Consider the following 24,850-nt stretch of genomic DNA (forward strand, 5'->3'; position numbering starts at 1 on the left):
AGTTGGCTATTGACTACTTATTAGTCGGTTTTCCGGCAACCCCTTTTTTGGGGTTTCCAGTTTCATCGATATACTATTGTTTTGTTGGTTCGGTTTTCCGGCGAAGCCCTTTCTTGGGTTTTCCGGTGAACTGCCGGTGCTGCTGCATGTTGCATCGGTTTTCCGGCGAGCCCTTTCTTGGGTTTTCCGTTAACTGTTGTTGCTGCTGCTCCTTACGGCGGTTAGTTTTTCGGCGACCCTTTTCTTGGGTTTTCTGGTTACTGTTGCTGCTTATATATATATATATATATATTTATGTATATTTATCTTTTTACATTGCTGTTAATTGTTTGCTTGTGATTAGCTTGGTAGTGTTAACTGAGCGGTAGCGTTGCCGGATTTTTCCTTGGTAGCGTTGCCAGATTTCATTCCAATAAAGCAATAGGAAGCCGAAAAAAGTAGTTTTTAGCCGATGATGATATCGTTGAACAGGGTCGGTTAACTGGGCAATGATGATACAAATGTTTGTAAAAATGGGACTCATATCTTAGTGGGGTAAACCTTCGGGTTAGCAGTCATGGTGTCTTTGACTTTCGAAATTTCCGACCCCCAAATTCTGAGCCCAAGTTTTATTTTATACAAAAAAAGGGTCACTTTTTTAGTTTTCCGGCAACTAGATTATAAATTCCGGTCACCTTTTATTTAGTTTTCAAGTTGGAAAATTGGCTAGTTTTCTTTGACTACACCACTACTTTTGGCTAGTTCTGACTTGTTTTTGGTTAGTTTTTGGCAACGACACGTGGCGATTTGTGATTCGTCGATAACTTGTCAATTTAGCCAATTTGCCAAAACTTTGGCACTACACCCTTGCCCCTAACACTACCCGCACCAAAAAAACACATGTGCAACTTAAATAGAAACTATATCAACCATCACAAGAACATCAACATTTGATAATTCTTAACAAACTTTTGAGATGATTTATATGATGTGTAGCAGCGACTGCAACGAACAAAGCATGATAGCATTACCAGTAGCCCGACATTACCACCTTCTGAGCCGCAAGACCAGTAACCGTGAGAATAGTAAGTCTAACATATGAGTTTAATAAAGTGATAACATAGTAGCACCACAACAGCAACTTGTATTCTTTCCAACATTAGGGCACCATGTACAACCATAAAGGCCACAATAGCAATGTAAACCACTGTTGGATATATGCACACAGGTTGACTATAGGTTTGACCGTGGTGCACTATGATTCGAAGATATGCCCATGACATGAATAATATATAAAGTCCATTATTTATTCGGTCACACACAAAGGCTGGTCGATAATCGATTTATGTACCTTTTAAAGAGAGATTAATTAATTAGACTTTATGATAATGGTCTAAGTTAATTATTTATGAGCTTGTCTTTGTTTAGTCAATTGGTTAAATGTTTAACTAGTAATTGATTAAACATAATGTCTATTAGTTATGTGTATATGAATACATGTATTGATTTTTATGTTTATCAACATACATTTTACAAATACATAACTTGTACTAGACGTTAGACAAAAGTGTGACATTATTTTGGCTATGCATTTACGGTTTTAAGGCTCTCCGGAGTGGGGCGGAATCCCCCTTCTTGTCGCCCAAATCTTGCCACCTACACCACCCCCTTAGCCGATTAAGCCCCAAAACCAAAAGTGGCGGAATATTTCTATCGCCCAACACTCTCCCTCTCTTGCACTCTATAACATCACTTTAATATCACCCCAACCAATCAATAAATGCCACATGTCCAAAGTCTCCCCACCCTTAAAACTTGTCTCACTCCTCCATTTTCCTAACAAAATCTTCTTGCTTACATAGCGCCACATGACGGATATCCCACACCCTCAATCTTGCCTCACTCCTTTTAACCTAAGGGACAAAGTGTGCACCCAAAACTTGCATAAAATTTGATGGGTCATTTTCTCTTTACCAAGGCTATAAAGGTACATGCATGCTTAAAGAACTACACACTCAATGTTAACTATAAATTAATGTTGTTGAATTGTAATTATCCAAGTATGGAAGGGGTGTTAGTGAAAATTAGCTAGTAGTATATATACCCCTTCCATCTCCTTTGTAATTATTCTTTTTCCCCATTTTCTATACATATGCATATTGATATATCTATCTAATCTACCTTTTATCCTTTAATTCCTTTACAAATCATGATGAAAAACATGTTAAAAACACAGATCTAACTATTACATTTGGCAACAGAGCCGATGGGAATAAATCCGACCTGTTCAACGATTTGACGCGATCACTTTTCTGGCGAGTTTACTGACGACCGTTTTTCTGCCTCTAACCTTCTACTGCTACCTCAAATACCGGTTTTCATTTTCTTTGATTTGTAGTTTTAATACCGGTTTTCCTACCGGTTTTCACCTTTCCCATACCTTGCATAAAATTTGATGGGTCATTTTCTCTTTACCAAGGCCATAAAGGTACATGCATGCTTAAAGAACTACACACTCAACCAAGCAAAAGGAATCAATGACTCTTGCTCTCTCTTGGACCACTTTTTCTCTCGGTTCTCTCTCACAAAACCGATTTCTCACAACCAATATTTGGGGTCATATTTTTCTCCATCACTTCGAGCTCATTGGCTCTAGTTTTAATGCTATCGAACTTTTGACACACATAGTTTTGGGTGTTATTTGGGATGAAGAAAATAGACCAACTTTAATGTCGGTTTCTATATCCTTTCCGAAATTTTCAGTGGTTTTGACTGAAATTTGACCGAAAATTAACTATAAATTTCGGTGAAATTAGTAATTTTTTGGTATATATATATATTTTTTTTGGGCCTCTAACTTAATAAAATAAATGGGTTGCTTTTTTTTATTTATAAATAGCCCATATGTAATAAAACCCAACAAAAACAAAAATAAAAGAAAGAGCAGTAGCGACAAGCAGTAATAATACCTAATAAAACCACCGATCGGACTTCAAGCAGCAACTGGCAGTAGTGACTTCAAACTTCAAGCAGCAGCAACATAAACATCGATATCAATTAGGTATGATTTTCTATCTTAAACAGAAACCAGCAACAACATTAGAAGAATTCCCAGAAATGTGATTTCAGTTATGACTTTGTTAAACTTTCAGTTCGATGTTTGCTGCTCGTTGTTTTGTAATCTGCAATTCTGTTTTTCAGTTTCATGTAGACATTCTGTTTTCTGTTTTTGGACTTCTGTTTTCTGTTTTCTGCTTGCTGAAGTCTGTTTTTCAGTAATTTGAATTCTGTTGTTCTGTTCGAGTGTTTTCAGCAATCCGTTTTCTATTCTGTATCAAGCAGTAATTTGAATTCTGTTTTTCTGTTCGAGTGTTTTCAGCAATCTGTTTTCTGCATTCTGTTTCAAGCAATCTGTTTTTCTGTTTTTCAGCAATCTGTTTTTCTGTTTTCAGCAATGTGACTTCTGTTTCAGCACTTCTAGGTTTTATCTTTTACTCTTATTTATGTATATATAAATATATATATATATATAATATTAGAATTACCGAAATACCACCGAAAAAAACGATATTTCGTATATACTAGTCCTTGACCAACAACAACGGCACTCAATTCCGGCGAGTGTCGGGGTTTGAGGGAGGTGTGACGTAGACAGCCTTACCCCTACCCAATTGTAGAGAGGGTGCTTCCTAAGGACCTCCGACCTAGGGTATTACCCTTGAAAAAGTAGTCTCAACGGCTAGTCGGAGCAAAGCCGAAAGAGGACTCTCGATTTCAGATCTAGAGAGAAGCCGGAGAGGGTCTCAACGGCTAGTCGTATACCCGTCCTTGACCGAAACACTGAAATTTATGTCCTTAAATACTTGGGTTTCATTTAAACGGAGAGTCTCATGTTTTATGTTTATTACTAATTTTTGTATTTATGTTCACGGAAAGCTTCATTCTCACCCTTGTGAATATAGAGCTGAATGGTTCGGTTGTCATAGGCTGAGTTACGTGCAATCAACTCACCCTTTTAAATATACTTATTGCTTTATACGCTTTTGTGTCAATCTCATTACAATATAGTAAACCTCATGCCAAAATATATTTGGTAACACAGAAACTAATTATTTTTTTTTATTCTTATTTAGTTAAAAAACCTTGGAGCATTTTCTAGCTAGGGAGTAGGGACCATACCAACCAAATGGGGGCTGCGGCAGCGGCTGCTGCTGCTGATGATGAAAATGAAAGCCCCATAAAAGGAGAGAAGAAGAAAACAGTTCCAGCATATGTAAAAGCATTATCAGGTTCAGTGGGTGGAATCGTTGAAGCATCTTGTCTCCAACCGATCGATGTGATCAAAACTCGTTTACAATTAGATCGAGTGGGTGCTTACAAGGGCATTATCCACTGCGGCAACACCACCCTCAAGACGGAAGGCCTCCGTGCTCTTTGGAAGGGCCTCACCCCATTCGCTACTCATTTGACCCTCAAATACGCACTTCGTATGGGTTCCAATGCTGTTTTCCAATCCGCCTTTAAGGATTCTAATACCGGAAAGATTAGCGACGCAGGCCGCTTTGTTTCCGGCTTCGGTGCCGGTGTTATTGAAGCTCTTGTTATCGTTACCCCCTTTGAGGTTACATTTCTCATTCTCAACATGTTCCCACCCCTGTGGGATAATAAATAATACTTGTAGCTAAATAACATGGGAATTGATAATCGTACCATAATTTTTGATCAATCTATTAATTCTGCGCATATCATGTTTGTGCAGTCTGTTTACATGAATAAAAAGTATGGTACTAATATGGATTCCTAAATAAGATACCCTTACAAAGTCTTGTAAGAAAATCCCAAGCACTTCAGTTTTGTAGCTTTTATCCTTTATGACTAGCTAATAATATTAAATCTCATAGCTCTTATGATATTTGAAAATTCCAGCCACAAGTGAGCTGCGTATTTCAAACTTATAAGTATATAATCCAATACCTTTGCTGATCGAAAACTCCCACAGTATCATGTTTAGTAGAGCTTTTTTCTATGCTACAATAGAGAAATTGAGAAGGAATGCATTTGTTTATATTATACAGGAGCATTCTATTTCTTCAAAATTTCCATGACTTTTTTTAATAGATTTAGCTGAAAATCAGTTCCTCACCTTGACTAAACGCAGGTAGTAAAAATAAGACTACAACAACAAAAAGGACTGAGCCATGAGCTTCTGAAGTATAAGGGTCCCATCCATTGTGCTCAGCTAATTATCCGTGAAGAAGGCCTACTTGGTCTTTGGGCCGGAGCAGCCCCAACTGTGATGCGCAATGGTACAAACCAGGCGGTTATGTTCACTGCCAAAAACACTTTTGACACATTATTATGGAGAAAAAACGAAGGTGATGGAAAAGTTCTCCTACCGTGGCAGTCTATGATATCTGGATTCCTGGCTGGAACCGCTGGTCCTGTTTGCACAGGTCCGTTTGATGTAGTTAAAACACGGCTAATGGCTCAAAGTCGGTCTGGAATTGAATTGAAGTATAAAGGAATGGTTCATGCGATCTCGACTATATATAGCGAAGAAGGCCTACGTGCACTATGGAAGGGTCTGCTTCCACGGTTAATGCGGATACCGCCCGGGCAGGCAATTATGTGGGGTGTCGCTGACCAGGTGATGGGCTTTTATGAGAAGAACTACATTCATGGTTTACCATTAAAGGCATAACTTTATTTTCTGATCATTGGAACTGTAGAAGTTTCATCTTAGTATGAAATTTTGTTGTAGCTTCAATCTATTAGCTCGATTTTTGCATTTCTTGTTGCTTCTTCAAACACAGGATTATATCATTTGGTCTTGAAATAAATAAAGATTTTGGCTTTACAGTTCCATAACATGCGCTAGTGTTATTCTTCAGTAGGAAGTCATGAGGGTCCTCTATATAGATGGCAAAAAGGGTGGTTCAGTTGGAAGGACTAGATATGGGTCAGTATCTCATGGTTCTCTGTTTCTGGTCTTGTTTGTGTCTTGGTACTTATATTTAGGTTTTTGGATAACAGTTGATGGGCTATGGGTCTTTGGTTGGACTAGTTGTTATATGTTTTTTTGGTTGAGGAGGTATCATGTGGATTGCTGTTGATTATTTTCTTTAGACCGAGTATATGCAGCTGTGAGTTCATGTTGGATATTTTTGTTGTATATATGGAGTAATTAATTATATCAGAATTTTGAAGTTGGATAATTATGCATATGGTTGGTTTGGTAGAATAGAAGACTTGTATTGAAAAAATGCAATAACAAGTTATTGTAGTCAGTTTGCTGAATATGTTTTGGTCCAATTATAAGGACAGTGATGTTATGCAACAACAGTCTGCAATATGGGAAGAGGATGCAGCGAAGTTTCCATATGTTGGTGATAAGGTAAAGAATATTTAACTTTAAATGCCCATCATTTGATAAATTATATTTTGTTGTTATTATTCAGTGAATATACAATTAAAAATCCATGACAGGTGCATGTCTATAATATTCAACTGCAGATGTACTCTTCATAGCAGTTTTATCTTTTCGCTGAATATCTATTCTTTGCAAAACTTTTTGATTGATTCTTATTTGTGTATGCATTACACTCACAGACAAGTCTTTCTTTTGTGTTAGTCATAGGTTAAGGATCTCTTTCTGAATTCATACTGCTGAATGTGGCGGTTGTTTTTTCAGCTTGTTTGGGGGTTATTGGTTATGCTTCCTTCGGAATATAAAATATGTGCTATTACTATGGATAACATTGTGGATCAACATCTGTGTTGTGTCACTGCAGGAAACCCTCTCGTCATTAGAAGCTGAATATAAGTCGGGAAGCCCCATTTTACTGGAGAAAATTAAGGGTTTTTTTTTTTTGCCTGCCTTGTGTTGGATACCAATTATTTTTTGGAGTATTGAAATTTACTTTCAAGGATCTGAATTATCGTGCAGGTGCTAAGCGAAAAATATGGTGGCATCAGGAGAACTTGTGGTGATGGAAACTGTTCCTTTCGGAGTTTTATGCACTCTTACCTTGTAAGTTAATTCATATTGCTATCCTTAGTTTGAAATATCTACAATTTCTTGATAAGTTAGAAGGTTTATTGTATCTTTTCTTTTTAATAAACAAGGAACACATTCTGGAATCCCAAGACCAAGCAGAGGTTGAGCGCATTAAAGTTAGGGTTTAGTATCCCGGAGTGTAAGTAACTTTGCAACTTTTTCTATTGATGTGTATGCATCAAAGTTTTTGAACGTTTTATGTAGGTATCTCGCTAAATTGAACACTTAATGTAAAATTTTTACGTTGACCAATCAAAAACTTTTACGTGGACAGGTCATATAGTTGCCACGTATACATTTTTACATTATACGTTCAATTTAGCGAGATATTTACATAAAACGTTCAAAATTTTTGATGCATACACACAATAGAAAAGGTTGCAAAGTTACTTACACTCCGGGATACTTAACCCTTAAAGTTAGTGTGGAAAAATGCAGAAAGACACTCCAGGACTTAGGGTATGCTGACTTTACATTTGAAGATTTTTTCTCAGTAAGTGGTTCATTTATATTTTGTTCATTCTTCTTTCATGGCTCATAAGTTGGTATGTAAGTATGTTTGATGTGGGCCGAATTTACCCGTAATTTATCTTTTTTGGCACTCTTTGCTTCCGGATTCTACATCAGCTTCTGCTGGCATAAGCTATAGCAAACTAGTAAAAGATTATTGGATGTTTTTAAGTTTATTTGTGGTGTTATTTGAATTTAAATCCATCAATGAGTCTCTGACCATTCTTAGCGGTTACTCTACATGTTCCTACTACTGACGTTTATTAAAAAAAAGTCTCTACTAAGAGGAATTCAAGCTTTTTAACAAGTCTCAAACCATTATTAAAAGGGTAAATGGGTGGGAACCCTCTGTTCCCATGTACCATTTTTGGTAGAAGCTCCATTACATGTATCTCCTACTGGTGTTCATAAAACAAGTTTCTACTAAAAGAAAAAAATACTCATTGTTTAAACTGAGTGTGTAACTCTCAGTTTCTGATGCCAGCATTGTATAATGGAAGATAATGAAAGTCAATATTGTAAGTGAAATATTATAAACCAAATATTGCACATTAGAGTACTGTATAGTACTCTTTTCCTGAACCAAGTAACAATTTTCTGTCCATACTTGCCTGAATGAACTCAAGTATTGCCATTTGGTAAAGTTATACTCATACATTCTTTTTACTCATTGCAAAAGATCAATAGCCTTGCTTTAAGATTTTATTTAATTTGTCACTTTTGGTGTATATCAAGTTAATTGAGTATTAGTCAAACGCTTCAACAGGTTCAACCACACTACTATATTTGCTAAACCAAAGTTTGCGTATACTCAGATTCTGTTGCTGAGTTACTTTGCTCTGAAACAGCTGCAAAAGCTCTAAAGTCTTGGTTGGTATATACCTCTAATGAAATGAAGTTTGAATCTAGAAGTTCAGGGTTTTCCTTGAAGAAAGTTTTTTTTTTTCTTATTTTCATAGTCTATTGTACCTTCTTTTCCAATCCTTTTTTTTGCATCTTACGAGTCTGCGCTTCTTTGGATCTTTGATGTCTTCAGTTTTGTGCTTTTTATGCTTTGTTCTCATATTTCACTATCCCTACTCTTTAATTCTTGACTTTGTGCCAAACAGCTGTTTATCGAGCAGCTGGAAAGTGTACTTCAAGGGAATGACGCTTCCATAAGGTCTGGAGACTATTTTTTTTTTTCCCGCCTATAACGTGTATAAAACTGGATATAAATTGAAATACCTAACATGTGACTATAGTAAAAATAAGTCAACTGTATCAGAAGCTCTGATTTTATTCTTTTTATGTTTTCAGTCATGATGAACTTGTACTAAGAAGTCGTGATCAGTCAGTATCCGTTTATGGTGAGTAATGCACTTTGGAAAGAACTTATACTAGAGATGGCAATTTTAACCCATTTATGTTATAGTGTCTCCATTTAGGTTATGATTTATATCTTACAGATGAAAGTAAAACTAAAATACAGCTAAAGGAAAAAGGGTTAAAACGCTTAAAAGTCTCCTAAAGTGCACTATGAATGCTTACATCCCTAAATCATTTTCGAAGTTGATTATTATTGTAATCCCTTTTACAATAGTTATTGCATTAACTATATATAGAAAATGGGCACAGTTGTGTCGGTTAACCTAAACCTGTACTAAAAGCAAACTTTCTTTGTCCTGTAACTCTGTTACCCAACTTGTGAGCTGTCTATTTTTGCCACCTAGTCACAGATCGTATAATTATTGAGTAATTTTGCTGCAACCATGAGTATTTCCTAACTAAGGATGCTGTGTAGTGGTGATGATTTTCAGATTTGTTACCTCGGGAGAAATAAGGAAGCGCTCCTAATTCTTTGAACCATTCATACTTGGGCTGTCTAATACAACTGTAGAGCAGGTTTGTTCTACTCCAAGAACTGTAATTGACTTCATACTTTTTCTCCAAGCATTTTCAAATTGTTGATTTGTTGTGTTCATAATTCTTTTTATTGAACTGCTTTTTGCGTGTATAGTTTTGTAAGACATCAGTGGAACCCATGGGTGAAGAAAGTGACCATGTACACATTACAGCATTGTCTGATGCATTGGGTGTCCCGATTCGTGTTGTATATCTTGATCGTAGCTCATGTGAGAAGGAAGGGGGTGCCAGTGTGAACCACCATGAATTCGTTCCAGCCACGGGTGATGCTAGCACTAGCATTACTGAGAATGGCTCTGAAACAACCCCGTTTACAGAAAGTGAAGACATCATGTGTTTTGGTAAGTTGCTGGCTGATCCTGACTAACTAGAGGTGACTAAATGGGCGAATTGGTAGCGGGTCAAAATCAGTTGATTTTAGTAATATATTGTACAGAAAGTGAAGACATCATGTGTTTTGGTAAGTTGCTGGCTGATCCTGACTAACTAGAGGTGACTAAATGGTCGAATTGGTAGCAGGTCAAAATCAGTTAATTTTAGTAATTGTCACAATGGGTTGGGACAGACTGACAAAAAAAAAAAGAAATTTTTTGTGATTTGTATAGATAGTTAACGTGTTAATTACAATTGAAAAGTTATACTATTACATGGTTTTCTAATTTTGAAATAAAACAATTATGATGATCTGTGGCATAAATACACTTTCGATGATGTTTGATCTGTTTGACCCATTTACCCATTTCTCTATTAGCTTAATATATATTTTTGATTTGCCCGACTTTCACTAAGCTAACTTGAATTGATCTGTTAAATTGTCCCCTCTATCTTCTTGATACGTTCAAGAGTTTGTTGAAAACTATTTTTTTTGGAACGGTTTGTTTGATATGAGGTCTTAATTTTTATGGATTGTGCCAACGATTAGCAAGCGTGTTGCCATTTGGTCTGGTATTAATCCATGGCTTTTGGATGCATCCTTCTTGATTTTGCTTCAAGCAATAATTTTTTGCATTAATTCTAACGAGAATAAGTACCCGCGCGTTGCGACGGTGAGATAAAATGTCTTAGCCGTACGGGTTTCGCCCTTGGATTTAATAATTCGTTGAAAGTATATCGAATGACTTTTCTAATGAAATAACGTGAAATTTTAATAACACCTATATAATTTATCAATATACAGTTTTTGAGATAAAAAATTTTGAATGAATTGAAGGAATAAATGATTTATGGAGGAGAGAGAAAAAAATGATTGTTTGAAATTTAAGGAGAGAGAAAGTGTATTATAGTTATTCTAGGTAAATATAGAATAGATAGGAGAGACATTTTGGGAAAGTAAATGTTGAAACTTAAAATTTAAACCGAAAGAATTTGATTTATAATATAGTATAGATATAGATATAAATGATATCAACCTCAAACCTGTAGAAAATTCTTCATCGTTTCTTTGTTGTCAAACATCCCGTGGCTTCCAATTTTAAGGGACAAAAAAAACTAGAGAAGCCATGATTTAAATGTACTTTTAAAGAAATTTTTTGTACAAAAGAAAAACTGCTTTTCAGATTATCAAAATTTTGGAATAGTGAATTATTGTTTTCCGACTAAATGACTAATTACTTTTATAAACCGAAGAACTATTCATATTTTGGAACTTAAAAATGAAGATTGCTAGACGCATTTGAGAGGGTATTTGGTGGTTTTATTACACACTTACACTGTTATAAATGTACTTGTGTATGAGAATGAAGGAATGGGTTTGATTAGAATATAGATTGATTTATAAGTGGATGACAAAAATACCCGTATCCGATGGAGAATCCGATATTCGAACCCGATTTAAATTGACCCGGGATGGGGACGGGTATGGGGATGTTATTCTATTCCCCGATGGAGATGGCCGGGGACGGGGATGAGAAACCGTAAATCCCCGATCCCCATATCCGAACCCGAAATTATTATATATATTTATTAAAATTACTTTAAGTTTTTACATATGTTAGAATTATTTTAGGTTTAGAATTTTTTGTTTAATACTTTTTACATGTTATATTTTATTTATCATTTATTTAACATAAATATTAGTTTACATATAAAAAAAAAAGGTCGAACTATACGTTCTACATTTATCTTATGCTACGATAAACTTATGTTTATTCAAAAAAGATATATCCGATACTCGACGGGGATCCCCAATACCCGATGGGGACGGGTATGAAAATGTAATTTATATCCCCGACGAGGATGGAGACGGGGATGGGGATCAAGATCTTTGACAATACCCGCCTCGTTGTCATCCCTAGTTCGTTGTGAGGAAGTGGAAATCAAAAAAAAAAATTAGATATCCTCAGGTTGGACGGTATGCATCAGGCAAGAAGTAGGCACCAGATATACACCGTAGCACACACCACCCCGCTTATCCGGCACCGGTAGGGTGGGGAGCAAAACCGAGACCACGCTGCCTATTCTCTTGCCCACCTTTGTTACCGTTTATGACCGTTGAAGTATCGCATGTTTTTGTGTGTTTTTTTTTTTAATTTCCTTATTATATATAATGTGTGTATATATATATATATAGTGAAAAGTTATTTTGAGAACCTTTTTTTTTTGCGAGAACCTTTGAGAACTTTTCAAATCAAGCTCAACTGATGGTTATTTTTTACATGAAAATTGTTTTTTGATTGTTTTCTGAATACTTTATGTGTAATTTTGAAGTTTATAATTGTGTGGAGGCATGGATTATCATCCGTTATACAATTATATGGAGATTTGGATTCTTAATTACATGTGCACGAATATTGCTAAGATCACATGTATGCAAGTCGATCACATGTAATCATAGCAATATTCGTGCACATGTGATCAAGAATCTAAATCTCCACATAATTGTATAACGGATGATAATTGTAACACCCCGAGCTAGGGCTCGAAATATTACGGAAATCATATAGCACAAGGAGGGATTATCGTAGGCAACTAAATGAAAATAATGAATTCGGCGAATCCATAACAAGTCAAATATTCATACAATGCACAAGGAGCGAACGACCATCAAAGTTTACAAAAGAATATTCTAGAGATGGCTATCGATCCTAGGCATTAAATCAAAGTGGGCGAATGAATCCTTGATCCATGTAGTCCATGCCCGAGCCAAAAGTTATCAACAATCATGCATCACGTCCTTGAACCACCTGATTACCTGAAAAGTGTTATACAAGTCAACACGAGGTTGGTGAGTTCGTAGTGGTGGCCCAAGATGAACCACCGACCATGACCACATATCATGAAAACAAGAACAATCATCACATACAAGTAGTCTTACACGTCATCCAACCAATGCATCACTATATAACAAACGTATAAGAACAATCAATGCAATGTCAATGCCATGATGTGAATGATATGCATGCCAAACTAAAATACATATGATATGTATGGCCATCATGCCATCTATGCAACGATACTCACAGGTCATTACCATGACCAATGTGGCATCCCAAAAACGTCTGCGAATATACGTCTATAAACCTGGATGACCAACACCAGTGTATACGTCTATACCTGGATAAACACATTTGTCTCAACAGACAACCAAATCATCTCAAAGCAACCAACACAATGCAAGCCCAACAATCCATCAATCCAACATCCAATAACCAACAATATGATCAAACTATACATACATACACTTGAGAGGGCTTGCTTTCAAAGAGTCCTCGATGTTTGTATACAGGGTGTACCAGCGGCTAACCCTCCACATCTCAAACCTTTTGAAAGCGAAGTCGACTTCCATGTATGTACATCTAACCTAAATATAACCTTTCTCAATACCAACATACACAAAACAATTCAATTCATCCATCAATCATCATTCAATCAACAAACAACTAATTCAAACAAATAAACACACAATGTACACTTTTCAGCCCGAATCTCAATAAAGTAGGGAGATACAAACTCACCTTGATTAGCTAAGAGAGGTTAATACGAATTAAAACCAACTAAAGTTGTCTTGCGTTCACTTCATGTCCACCACCTATCATTAGTATCATATTTGATTATCAACACGATTCATTCACGTCTTAACACATAACGAAAACAATCCTAGCTAGGTTATCAAGAAGGATTACAATTCTAAGCGACTCCCGGAACTTGATAAAGTTGTTAGAAAGTCTAGGTGAGGTCTAAACCAAGTTTAAGTCGGCCACCACGTACCAAAGCGTTAGTAACTTCTCCCGTGTAAGGACTTAGACACAAAAGACTCGACCTTTTTAGAAATGGGGGAGGTTTCATCCCAAATGAGGGTTATTACAAGAAACTAGACTCTTTCACTAATCCAACGATAGGTCACACGTCTCGATTGGACTTACGGTTTGAGAGATACGACTGTTTTAAGAAACAAGTGAGTTTGCAATGTTCAGGGGTCAGGTGCGGCGCACCAGAAGGGTGGTGCGACGCATTTTTTGTTCAGAAACCTCACTCAGACCCTGGTGCGACGCACCAAAGAGGTGGTGCGACGCACCTATGCCCAGTTCAGTTCCAGATCATCCAAACACGAACCAAACTCAACCCAAACTCAATTTTTGACCTAGAAATCGATTTAGGAGGCTTCGAGACTCATTTTGAAGCATAATTAAACATACCTTAACATAAATAAACATAACCCACCTTACAAATCCATTCCATAACTCAAATCAAACTCAAATTCTTGAATTAACTTCCTAAAACCCTAAATGACACTTGCAAGCTTTTCGACTCGATTCAAGACCCGAATCCACTCGACATCAACTAGAAACAAGTAAACCAAGATAAAATAAAGGTTATGGAACAAGTTTAGCTTACCAAATCTTCACCTAGCACTCAAACCCGAATCTTGACCCGGATGGGATGTTTTCTTGCACCTTGGAGCCCAAATCTTTGATATGGTGTTAAGATAATGATAAGGTTTATTATTCTTGAATTTACTAAGCTTGAATTACCATAAACTAAGAATTAATCTAGAGAGAGAGAGGAAAAAGAGTGTGTGGGTGTTCTTGAGAGCAAAGAAGAGAGAGAAAGGGGTAAGAAGAATGAGGGGAGGAAAGGATAAGGTAGGTGAGGGGGTTGGGTTGACTAGAATGGGTCATGGGTCAAGACTTTGATCCATGGGTTGACCCGTCAACATAACTAATTAGTTCAAAACCTAAGACATAACATCTAGCACACCGTTAACCGGCTCATTGAGTATACAATTAGTCATTTAACCACAAGATGGATTTAAAGATATCATTAACTACTATAATTCATAACATTACACTTAAAGTCAACGGGTCAAAATTCACGGATGTTACAATAATCCATGCTCTACACAATTATAAACTTTAAAATTACACATAAGTTATTCAGAAAACAATCAAAAAACAATTTTCATGTAAAGAACAATCATCAATTGGCTTGATTTGAAAAGTTCTCAAAGGTTCTCGCAAAAAAAAAGGTTCTTAAAATAACTTTACCCTATATAATATATATATATATATATTATATATTATATATTATATATAATATATATTATATATATATGGGTGAGATATTTTGAGACCACCTCTTATTTTAGGACCAACTAGGATCATTGATTTTTGTACACCATCATCATCTACTACGATATACAAGACTTTTTTGTAAAAACACTAAGACTTTCCAGTGATGGGCCCACCAGAAAATCATGTATAAGTTAACTTACACATGATTTTTCTGTGGGTCCGTCGCTGGAAAGTCTTAGTGTTTTTACAAAAAAGTCTTGTATATTGTAGTAGATGATGATGGTGGTGTGTAAGTTAGGAAAATCAATGGTCCTTTTTTGAACTTTTTTTAGTTAGTCTCAAATTATCTTTCCTATATATTTATATATATATATTTTATATATAAGTGTTTCAGTCAGCCTTGAGGTGGAAGACGAAGAGAATTCGTTGACAACCACTCAAAATATAATTTATTATTTATACAGATAACTCAATTTATAATTTTAACCTTTAAACTTTTAAACTATTTTCAAATTGGGTTATAAAGTATTTCTATATAGTGTTGTTCTATAATTTATATTGTCAATTTAAGTTATATTCCGTATTTTTTTAATGTATATATCTGGTTCAAATATAGAATGTACTGCTCAATAAAGTATTTACAAAGTGTTATTATAAATGTACAAAATACAAAGTGTTACAGATTTTGTATAAGTAACATATAATTTTATTAGTATTAATAATTAGTTTTGTTTTATCATCTATTTTTATAAGAAATTGAAGTTTTTGATAAAAGAAAAAAAAATAAGAGTGGGGAGGAATAGGCTCTTTACAAGTGAGGAAAAGTAGGCGCTTGAATGGTAACCGATGAAATATAAGAAGGCGTACCATCCACCCTCATAGCCCACCATTCTTGATGGATTAAAAAACCCATTCCGTAGCTTACAAAACTTGTATACAATTTAAAATGTATATCAAACCTCTATCTTTTGATTTTATGGCATAAAGCCATAAACGAACAACATGCCTATCAGCTAAAAATTATGAAGCATGGATCGAGGTCTGTTGTTAAAGTTTATTGAAGAAGGCCTTTATATGTTTTAAAAAGTGTGCTCAAGGCGTCATGACTCCATATAGGATTATAGACTCAAAAACTGTGTTTTTGAATATGCATGTGTATGCGTGTATGGTGTGTGAATATAGGAAGATAACAAATTAACAATCCATATAAGCATGGAAACATAACAAAGTATGTGATTTAATAGTGTTATGCCTATATGTGTCGGGCTTATGTGGGTACCAAAAATGTGCACGAGCTTAAATGGTTGTCATCAATTTACTTATTTTTTAATAGTGTTATGGATCAAATCGGATTGGTCAATAATAGTCATCTGCTAGAGCAAACCATAAAAGTAAAGTAAAGTAACTCCCAATGTCGTCTTCCACGGGTTTTGGGTCCCAATACCGTCTTCGACGGTGTATGGGGGAGGTTGATATGTAGATAGCCTTATCCCTACCAAAGGTATAGAGGCTGCTTCCAGGTTCTACCATAGGTAGAAAAGGACCTTCAGCCTTGCTGGGCATGAGGATCGAACCCATGACCTCTGTTTTCAGAGGCATGCGCTCCAACCACTGATCCAACTAGCAAACCATATATATTCAAATTGGTTACAACTCGTCTACATATGTAGTTCATTTTGGACAGTTCAAATGATAGTATATAAGTGTCAAGGAGTATTAAAGAGTGGATAAAAGATATTGCGATGACTGGTATAAATCGTAAAGCCCTACACTTTACGTAGAACCAAAAACTGTCTAACAATGATGTGTTGAAGGGCTTGGACAGAGCAATTTGGATTTCATATATTTCTTAAACTATTAATTAAACAAGAGTCGAGTGCCATTAAATCCCTCCAAATTCATTAATCTGGTCATACAAAAACAAGGGTATTGACTATTGAGAGGTTGTTGGCAAGACATGAAAAATAAAATTCAAGTTGTGGAGGTTAAAAAAACCTCCACAAGCTAATGTGCAAACAAGCCAACAAAGCAATCTACTCAAGAGTGAGAATACTTGGTAGTGAGCTCGACAAAGTGCAACAAGAGATGAACAAAAACTTGAAAAATATACTTCGGGAGCTTTGATATATCATTATCATATGAAAGAACGATTCCTAAAGCACAAGTAAAAGGTGCAATGGTTTAGAGGAGAGATTGTATAACGCGGATATTTTCACAAGGATAGTGATCTGTAAACCACCTAGTTTTAGTCGTACACTACTAATCATATTTCACCGTGTTGTACAGTACAATAATCTTTTCCATATTTGGTGGTGTACGGCTAAAGTTATGACACCCACATGACAAGCAAAAATGTGTCATATAAAAACTGTAATTACCTATATAATCTGAAAGACTTGTGACACGCAATTGTTGGAGTTATAAAAAAAATGTACTGTAAGGGTGTTAGCAACGATGGGTGTTCCCGGTAGTGAGTGGTGGGACGACTCACTAATACATCGCCGCCATCACCTAAGCACTCACGCGTCAATGAATTTGAGTGGTCTGACCACATCGGGTGATAAGTGAGTAGAACGAAAATCAAGACAATAATGAATTTTTTTGTTGACATATATTTTTTTTTTTTTTTGTCTCTTCCACCCATTTTATTTGTTATTTAAAATTGTAGTGAGTGGTGGGTGAACGGTGGTAATTCCGATAAAAATTGAGTGAGTGATAAGTAAGTGATGCATTTGAAATGATACAACGTGATTGGTTGGAAGTAAGTGGTGAGTATATGGTATTGTGAATGGATGCCATCACTTAACACGTTTTATTACGGAGTATTTTATTTCCCGACAAAAGCTTTTTTCCCTGCTATTGACAGTAAATCGAGCGAGCCCAAAAATAACCCCAAAAAACATCAATTACTGCTACAAATCGAAGGAGCCCCAAATTACTGCTTAAAATCGAAGCCCCAAAATATATCTGTGTCTATATATCTATATTGAAAGCAAAAATATATCTATATGTATCTGTATCTATATTTCTATGATCTGTGTCTAATTTTTGCGGGTCTGTGGATTGTTTTTTAAACGTGGTGGGCAGGGCAGAGCAACAATGGTGGAAGACTTCTTCTTGCTTAATAATAATAATAATAATAATAATAATAATAATAATAATAATAATAATAATAATAATAATAATAAAAATCTGATTGTCGATAACTCAATCACCCTCCTCTCCGGCCCTCCCTCTTCGTACTCTCTCTCTCTCTCTCTCTCTCTATATATATATATATATATATATAATTATATGTCACTATTACTTATTATTATAATGATTATTATTGTAATTTCAGGGGGAAGACGTCGTTGCTGTTTCAATTTGCATCCAACTCTCTCCATCATAATAATAACAGATCATATGTTACTTTCATTTCCAGTCGGTCCAAATTACACAACAACCCCCCTTTTCTCTCTAAGGTCAGTTCCCCTTTTCTCTCACTTGAGGATAATATCGTCTTTTCACACATCCCCACCAACCCTTTTGTTCATCAGTAGGGTTAATAATAACAAAAAAACATGTAATTCCGCTCGAACAACAAATGAGGTTGCTGCTGTTAGTATTATCAGAAGGGCAAAAATAATAATAATAAATTATTATTAAGGTTTCTAAGGGTGGTTGCCCCCTTCTGTAATCAACAGTCTGCCAATGATTATTATTATTTATTTTATCAACAGCCCTTTTTATTATTTCAGCTTCTGCTGTTTTAGCTTTTATTATTATTATTATTATTATTTATTATTATTATTATTATTATTATTATTATTTTTATTATTATTATTATTATTATTATTATTATTATTATTATTCTTGGGCCGGAATGGGTATATATTATATATATATATATATCGAGGTTATGATGATAATGAAATCTGGAAATGTTCGAGTGGAAATTAAACAAAGTTGAGATGATTCCGTATCTTGGTGGGGCAAACCGAAATACAGTCTGCAGCCATGGCGGATTTGTCCTCTTTGATTTTTGACATGTTTACAAATCTGAGCCTCATATTTTTTCATTATTTTTTTTGTTGTTGTAGATGATTCAAAATATTTGTAAACCCCCGGATAAACGGGTCTTGTTATTTCGGACCTACATTTTATAGACTCAAAACATATGTTGCTCCGGTGATCGGATACTTGTGAGGGGCACATGATATGTTTAACGGATGGAACCGTTAGGGTTTTAGCGATCATGAATGCTAGCAAAATGTATTAAACCACAGGGACCATTCTTGCAATTAACTTTGATATATATATTGTTTGTTTGTATGTACAGGGCATTGACCCATCATCTTTAGATGAGTTTAATTACATCCAAATCAAGTAAGTAAATGCCTTTTTTGTTTTGTTGATTTTAGAATTCTAGCTATCATCATGTTTATATAATTGGGTAAAATTTAATATTTCGAGTGTGCTGATTTATTTATGTTAAATTCGTTTATCTGATTGCTTTAGAAGTACTTATCTGCTTAAAATATAATGGGTAAGGTAACAATGTGCTTATGTGTAATGAAATAAGACATAAGTTTTCAACGAATGTTTGGGATTGCTTATCTTCTATAAAAAAGGAATTCAATAAGCAATCGTATGACTAATAAACAATCCCAGATTGATTTTTTCGCAACTGTTGCGTTTTACAGTATGTATTTTTGAAGTTTTTCACATGTAAGTCAACATGTTCAAATGTGTTCTATTGCAGTAATTTGGAGTCATTTTCTGAAAGGTGGAGTATGTTTTACATGTACAATGATATGAAGTATGTTGGATAGATATTTAGATTATCATTTGATTGTTTGGTAGGTATGTGGAAGATGAGGAAGGGATAAACAAGTTCTTTGCTGCATTTCACATGCATGAGACATTTCCCATTTTGGTTATCATTGATGATTTTGGCAACTTTTTTGATGAAAGGTAAGGTTTCTTGACTTTTTCAGATATAGTTAAGAGTGAGAATTCAATCTATATATGCTTTAGTGCTTACAACACATTACTAACATCGTTGTAATTTTTGGAAGTCAGTTTTTTTCTGGGTATTTGCGACTGAAAAACCTTTTGTAACTTGGATGGTTCTGTAACTGTTTCCAAAAGAACAATCTTAAAGGTCCACAAGGCACAAGCACATTATTAAAGTTTTTTCCCGGTACATGTCTTTCTAAAAACAATGAAATAATAGTTTATATTCTATCGTATTCTATTTTATCAATTGTATTTTTATTAATGATATTCAGACAAAAAAGGTAGAGAAAAGATTTTGCTGGTCAACCTGTCTTTGATTGTCCTTAAAATTTAGTCATCTTGTATGTTAGCTAATGTGCAGTCAGATGTAATGCAGAAATTGCCAACAGAGGTACCGCAGTCCTCGTGGAAGAGAATTGGCAATCGTCCGGACTTTAGCTTTGTGTCGGAATGCTGTTAATCATGCAAAGTAAGCCGAAAATTTATTTTTGTTTCTAAAAAGTGCAAAACTTTTTGTCCAACTGTTTTTTTTTTTTTTTACCTAATTTGAATACAGTGAAACAGCGCCTTGTATGCTTTTGTTCTCTGACACTCACCATGGTGACACCCCTAAATTTCTTCACATTTACAAGAGATGGGTCGACTCTGTTTACACTATCAAAGGTGGGTTTAGTCTAATTTAAGGTCCTGCAAATCGTAGACTGTAAATCGTTTTATACAGCTTTTTGCTGCAAGTTTTCTGCTAATTTTGCTATGTGTTTGTGATTGGCAGGTGATGGAATTGGGTCATTTATTCTCAAAAATAATAGCGGCTTACCAGGTTCTTGTGGCTTGAAAATGGCAAAAACAAAGAGCGCCAAGTATTCCATTGCACTGCGGGATTTAGTTTTGGAAGAAATATCAGAAAACGAAGAACAATTATACCTTATGTAGATCCAAGTGACCAATTGCGTGGATAAATCCATGTAGTCAGGTTCATGAGTATGCACTTCGTATTCTTTACATTTTTTATTTTGTTAGTTAATGTCCCGCTATATATGATCACTATTTATGATGAAAGAGTCCATGAAGGATAGCTGTTTGGCTGCTTTAAATTGCCATGATATTGTCAAACTTTATATATATATATAGGGGTGGGTTTAACTAGGGACACCAATCAAATTAGGTACACTAGGGCCTAATCTGGGCCGTCCATTTTGCAGATCAGATTAAAAACACGGAGGGGTAATACAGGCATTTTATGTCCTTGTTATAAATACCCCGAATTTGTTCCATTCCAATTTAAAACCCGTCTTCCTCCATCATGCCACTGCCACCGTCATTCTTCACAATCTGCCACCGTCTTCTGAATCTATACCTTCATCTTCAACCTGATTATCTGTATGACTGTATCAAATTGAATAAATAGCGATAAACCTTTTAACCACATTCGTAATAAAAAGCGAGTCCTGCGCCTGCCCCATCTTCTTCAACTTGTTTAGCAGCTAACACCATCGCTCCGCCATTAACCCTGACCGTCACCACCACAAGACACTATCGATTCCACCATTAAAAGCCACTGTCACCGCCACACCGCCACGAAGAAACGCAATTTCGACACTATCACATCAATCACATGTAAGTTTAATCTAATAGTTATGATTATGAGATTATCTAATCAATCACCAATTGATTAATTTCACTTTTTTTTTATAAATTGATTACTTTAATTAATTGCAAATTATTAATTTTAATTATGCGCAAATTAATTATGGTAATTAGGAAAAAGTAAGATTATTTATATGCAAAATAATTATAGTATCTATAAGGTCTACATTCATTTGCATTCATGTATTCTCAGTTAATTCATGTGTTTTCTTATAAAATTCTGATACATTTTTTTATGTATATCTGATACATTTTTAGCTCCAGCTCAAGCTACTTTGACCAAAGATAGCTATGTTTTTATAATAAATTAGGGGTGTATGTAAATCTATCACTCTAGTGGTACAATTTTTTTTGTACCAGAAGTGAATACTGGATTGATAAGCAAAATGTCGCTTTAGATCTCAATTGTGCTCTAGGAATTTACAATTAGTACAATTTTATATAGCTAAAATGTGAATGCCACCCTTTAAATTACACTATTAAAGGTATAATGGGGAACCTGAGTAACCAATTTGGCAGTGGACAATTTTTCATGGGACGAAGGAGTAGCACTCTGCATGCAAATTCATATTCAGAATCTACCCAACAGATTTTGTTATTACATAAGCTCTGATGTTGCTCTGCATGCAGTTCCATATCCGCATCCTGGAATAAACACAAGAGAATATATCGCACTTTTGATGGGTCTTGAGTACCTATTGAACATTTCCTATGTGGATGATACAGAAGTTTTCAAGGTATGATATATTGTTAATGCTTCTCAAAATGAAAATGGGATGCTATATCTTCTGTTCATGGTCATTATTAGTACAGTACATCATCAAGTTAATTGAAAGTTTCGTTTGTCAATATCAAGGAGCTTTTGAATTGTAATTTCATTGTAATATTTATCGATCAGATAACAACAGTAGCTTTGAGTGGTGCAAGGCTGATCATATTTGATAAGTTTGTAATGACAATATGAATAGTATTAGGTTATGTAAGGTCGTATTGTTTTGAACTATCTTAATCTTTGGTTGTGGTTCCTATTTGTAATAGATAAATGAGACCTTTTGTGTGACCATTTGCTTATCGCGACGAAAAGAATCCGTAGAAAGTTAATATTCTAGTAAAGTAGTTTTTGGGTACGAAAGAGGGTAAGAAAAGGAAAGGTGTGTCATGTGAATAATCCACAGTGGATGCTTCAGGAAAGGGACGGAGATTTGATCAAGGCCTGGCCATGATAAACAGAAAAGAACATATGCTCAGATGTAGAACTGTACTGTTTCTGTACAGATTAGGCATCAAGTATCAATAGAGCAGCTATAATAGCTCAAGCCAAGTTCTTTTAAGCTGAGAGTGGAAGTCTTTTAGGATTAAATTGCATACTCGTGTGTTTCTTTAGTCGAATCAAATATGGTCAGTGAATTTGGTTTGGTGGTAGAGTCATGAATGGTTGGCACTACTAAAGATAAAAGTGATAGGATTTCAGAGGCATAACATGGTTCGTATTTGGGGTCATCATGATATTTATATGCTTTCTTATTGGGTGTCAACAGAATGTCTTGGGGTTACTCAGCATATGAAATAACGGGATGTTAAAGAGAACAGATCTTTTGTAGTTAATAATTATGGTTTCTCATTACTCTTTATGCTGTAAATGGTTTATTTGAGTTGGATCAATGTGGATTGTATATAGGGATCTCATTGTTTCATTTTCTGACACGTTTGATATTGCATCAAGCTGCTTCTATAGTCTGAAAATCTGGTTGAAGCATTTTAGATCATTAGATGTATCGATTGTGTCTGCTACTTTTTACACTTTTTATTCCTTAGTTAATCATATGATTCTGGTATTGTAGTTTGTCTACACACTTTTTATTCCTTAGTTAATCATATAATTCTGCACGTTCTCCTATTGTTGTTTTGTTCATGGTTTAAATTTACTAGATGCAGAAGTAACTAGACAGTTTCGTGTTGTGAGAGACAACAGAATTAATCGAAGTGATAATAGAGAGATACAACCTCCTGCTAAAAGTTCGGTGGCTGTCTCTGCTAAAGAACCAGTTATCTCAGATGTGCGATGTGCCTGATAAGAGGTAATTGTGTGTGTGTGTTTTTTTTTCTCTGCCAGATGAATGCTAGATGCCAAGGGGTTGGAACATGTTACGGTTAGTTTGATCTTCATTGGTGCTCAGTAGAAGTTTAAGTTAGGCAGGTTGGTCGGCTTAGGTAACAGGTCAAACGACTTAACTTTTAGTATGAGAATAAAGATCCAAATGACATATTTACCATTCAGTGGGGTCAATATTGCCACCTCTATGTTACAATATCTACAATTTTGACAGATATTGTAACATTTTTTATTTTGTTAGTTAATGTCCCGCTACATATGATCACTATTTATGATGATAGTCCATGAAGGGTAGCTGTTTGGCTGCTTTAAATTGCCATGATATTGTCAAACTTTATATATATATATATATTCAAAAATTTCCATTTTTAGGTAAGTTTTGAAGTTCCATCTATAGGAACTGCAGACATATTTTATGTTTTAGCAACAAAAGCAAGTGTGGGTAGCCAAAGATCTCAAACAGACGTGCATTTGTTGTTTGTGTCTTTGTTTAGATGTATTCGACAGATGTAGAACCAAACTAGCATTTCCTAAATGCCCTTCTGGATATTCCTCGATATGTTCGTTTTAGCAATATCCAACTTAGTTTTAGGGGATCATATTTAGATATAACGATCTACAAATTATTACTTTGGTACTCAAATTGTTACTTCCTAGTGACACTGCAGAGAAAGTGATTTAGACTATAATAAATCAAAGAAAGCCACACATTGGTAGCTTAAGCACTCATAAACATACCCATAGCACTGTTTCATAGCAAGTTCGAGCAACAAAATTCATCAACTTCTAAAACATAACGAATAATTAATTCCTTGTATGCGCACCAGCCACACATAAATTTCTCCATTCGATATCTGAGTGGTTCTGAGGTAGAAGGCCTGGCCAGATTGAAAGGTTGAGTGTCAAATTTCTTCACTAGAAATGCTCTAAATTTCATATGCATAAAAGTAAAAAAGTCATATCATCTATGCAAAACGGCTTCAATTGAAAAGGAGAGAACTGCGCATGAAATAGCACTAGTACAACAATGTGTTTATCAATCAGTTTTTGATGTTACTAAAGTGTGTGTATTTAGAAGAACAAAGCACAAGTCGATGAGGGGCCATTGATAATTCAAGGTCAGAACCC

At 35.2% G+C, this 24,850-nt stretch overlaps 2 protein-coding genes, 1 long non-coding RNA gene and 1 pseudogene across 7 annotated transcripts; all 4 read left to right on the top strand.

Moving 5' to 3' along the window:
- Window positions 1–2,920: 2,920 nt before the first annotated feature.
- On the top strand, window positions 2,921–5,847 carry LOC122605444 (mitochondrial succinate-fumarate transporter 1). The gene is made up of 3 exons (XM_043778396.1): window positions 2,921–3,040; window positions 4,113–4,600; window positions 5,138–5,847. Exons 2-3 carry the CDS (start codon window positions 4,166–4,168, stop codon window positions 5,678–5,680), a joined length of 978 nt encoding a protein of 325 aa, XP_043634331.1. The 5' UTR covers window positions 2,921–3,040; window positions 4,113–4,165; the 3' UTR covers window positions 5,681–5,847.
- A 753-nt stretch (window positions 5,848–6,600) lies between these two features.
- On the top strand, window positions 6,601–9,770 carry LOC122604223 (annotated as a pseudogene).
- A 2-nt stretch (window positions 9,771–9,772) lies between these two features.
- LOC122605445 lies at window positions 9,773–10,135 on the top strand. Its single transcript, XR_006324614.1, has 2 exons — window positions 9,773–9,851; window positions 9,971–10,135. It is a non-coding gene; the product is annotated as an uncharacterized LOC122605445 (long non-coding RNA).
- Window positions 10,136–17,825: 7,690 nt separating this feature from the next.
- Window positions 17,826–22,612, top strand: LOC122605102 (glycosyltransferase-like protein gnt14). Of its 5 annotated transcripts, XR_006324552.1 has the most exons (9): window positions 17,827–18,200; window positions 18,302–18,425; window positions 19,283–19,329; window positions 19,807–19,917; window positions 20,339–20,431; window positions 20,519–20,625; window positions 20,735–20,935; window positions 21,165–21,579; window positions 22,129–22,612. XR_006324552.1 is itself a non-coding variant. In XM_043777978.1 (8 exons), exons 1-7 carry the CDS (start codon window positions 18,061–18,063, stop codon window positions 20,893–20,895), a joined length of 783 nt encoding a protein of 260 aa, XP_043633913.1. In that variant the 5' UTR covers window positions 17,826–18,060; the 3' UTR covers window positions 20,896–20,935; window positions 22,129–22,612. The 5 variants fall into 5 exon arrangements, 4 of the variants coding, with proteins under 4 accessions (XP_043633913.1, XP_043633912.1, XP_043633915.1 ...); XM_043777978.1 differs by lacking the exon at window positions 21,165–21,579 and having other exon boundaries at window positions 17,826–18,200; XM_043777977.1 differs by lacking the exon at window positions 21,165–21,579 and having other exon boundaries at window positions 20,735–20,943.
- The last annotated feature ends 2,238 nt before the right edge of the window (window positions 22,613–24,850 follow it).

The sequence above is a fragment of the Erigeron canadensis genome, chromosome 6 (genome assembly GCF_010389155.1).
Source record: "Erigeron canadensis isolate Cc75 chromosome 6, C_canadensis_v1, whole genome shotgun sequence".
NCBI lineage: Eukaryota > Viridiplantae > Streptophyta > Magnoliopsida > Asterales > Asteraceae > Erigeron > Erigeron canadensis.

Excerpts from the sequence above, each read along its gene's own strand:
- LOC122605444 (XM_043778396.1), top strand. The coding sequence starts at position 4,166 with ATGGGGGCTGCGGCAGCGGCTGCTGCTGCTGATGATGAAAATGAAAGC. Across the intron at positions 4,601-5,137 it reads TTATCGTTACCCCCTTTGAG|GTAGTAAAAATAAGACTACA; the intron begins GTTACATTTCTC and ends GACTAAACGCAG.
- LOC122605102 (XM_043777978.1), top strand. The coding sequence starts at position 18,061 with ATGGTGGAAGACTTCTTCTTGCTTAATAATAATAATAATAATAATAAT. Across the intron at positions 18,201-18,301 it reads CTCTCCGGCCCTCCCTCTTC|GGGGAAGACGTCGTTGCTGT; the intron begins GTACTCTCTCTC and ends TTGTAATTTCAG. Across the intron at positions 20,432-20,518 it reads AATGCTGTTAATCATGCAAA|TGAAACAGCGCCTTGTATGC; the intron begins GTAAGCCGAAAA and ends ATTTGAATACAG.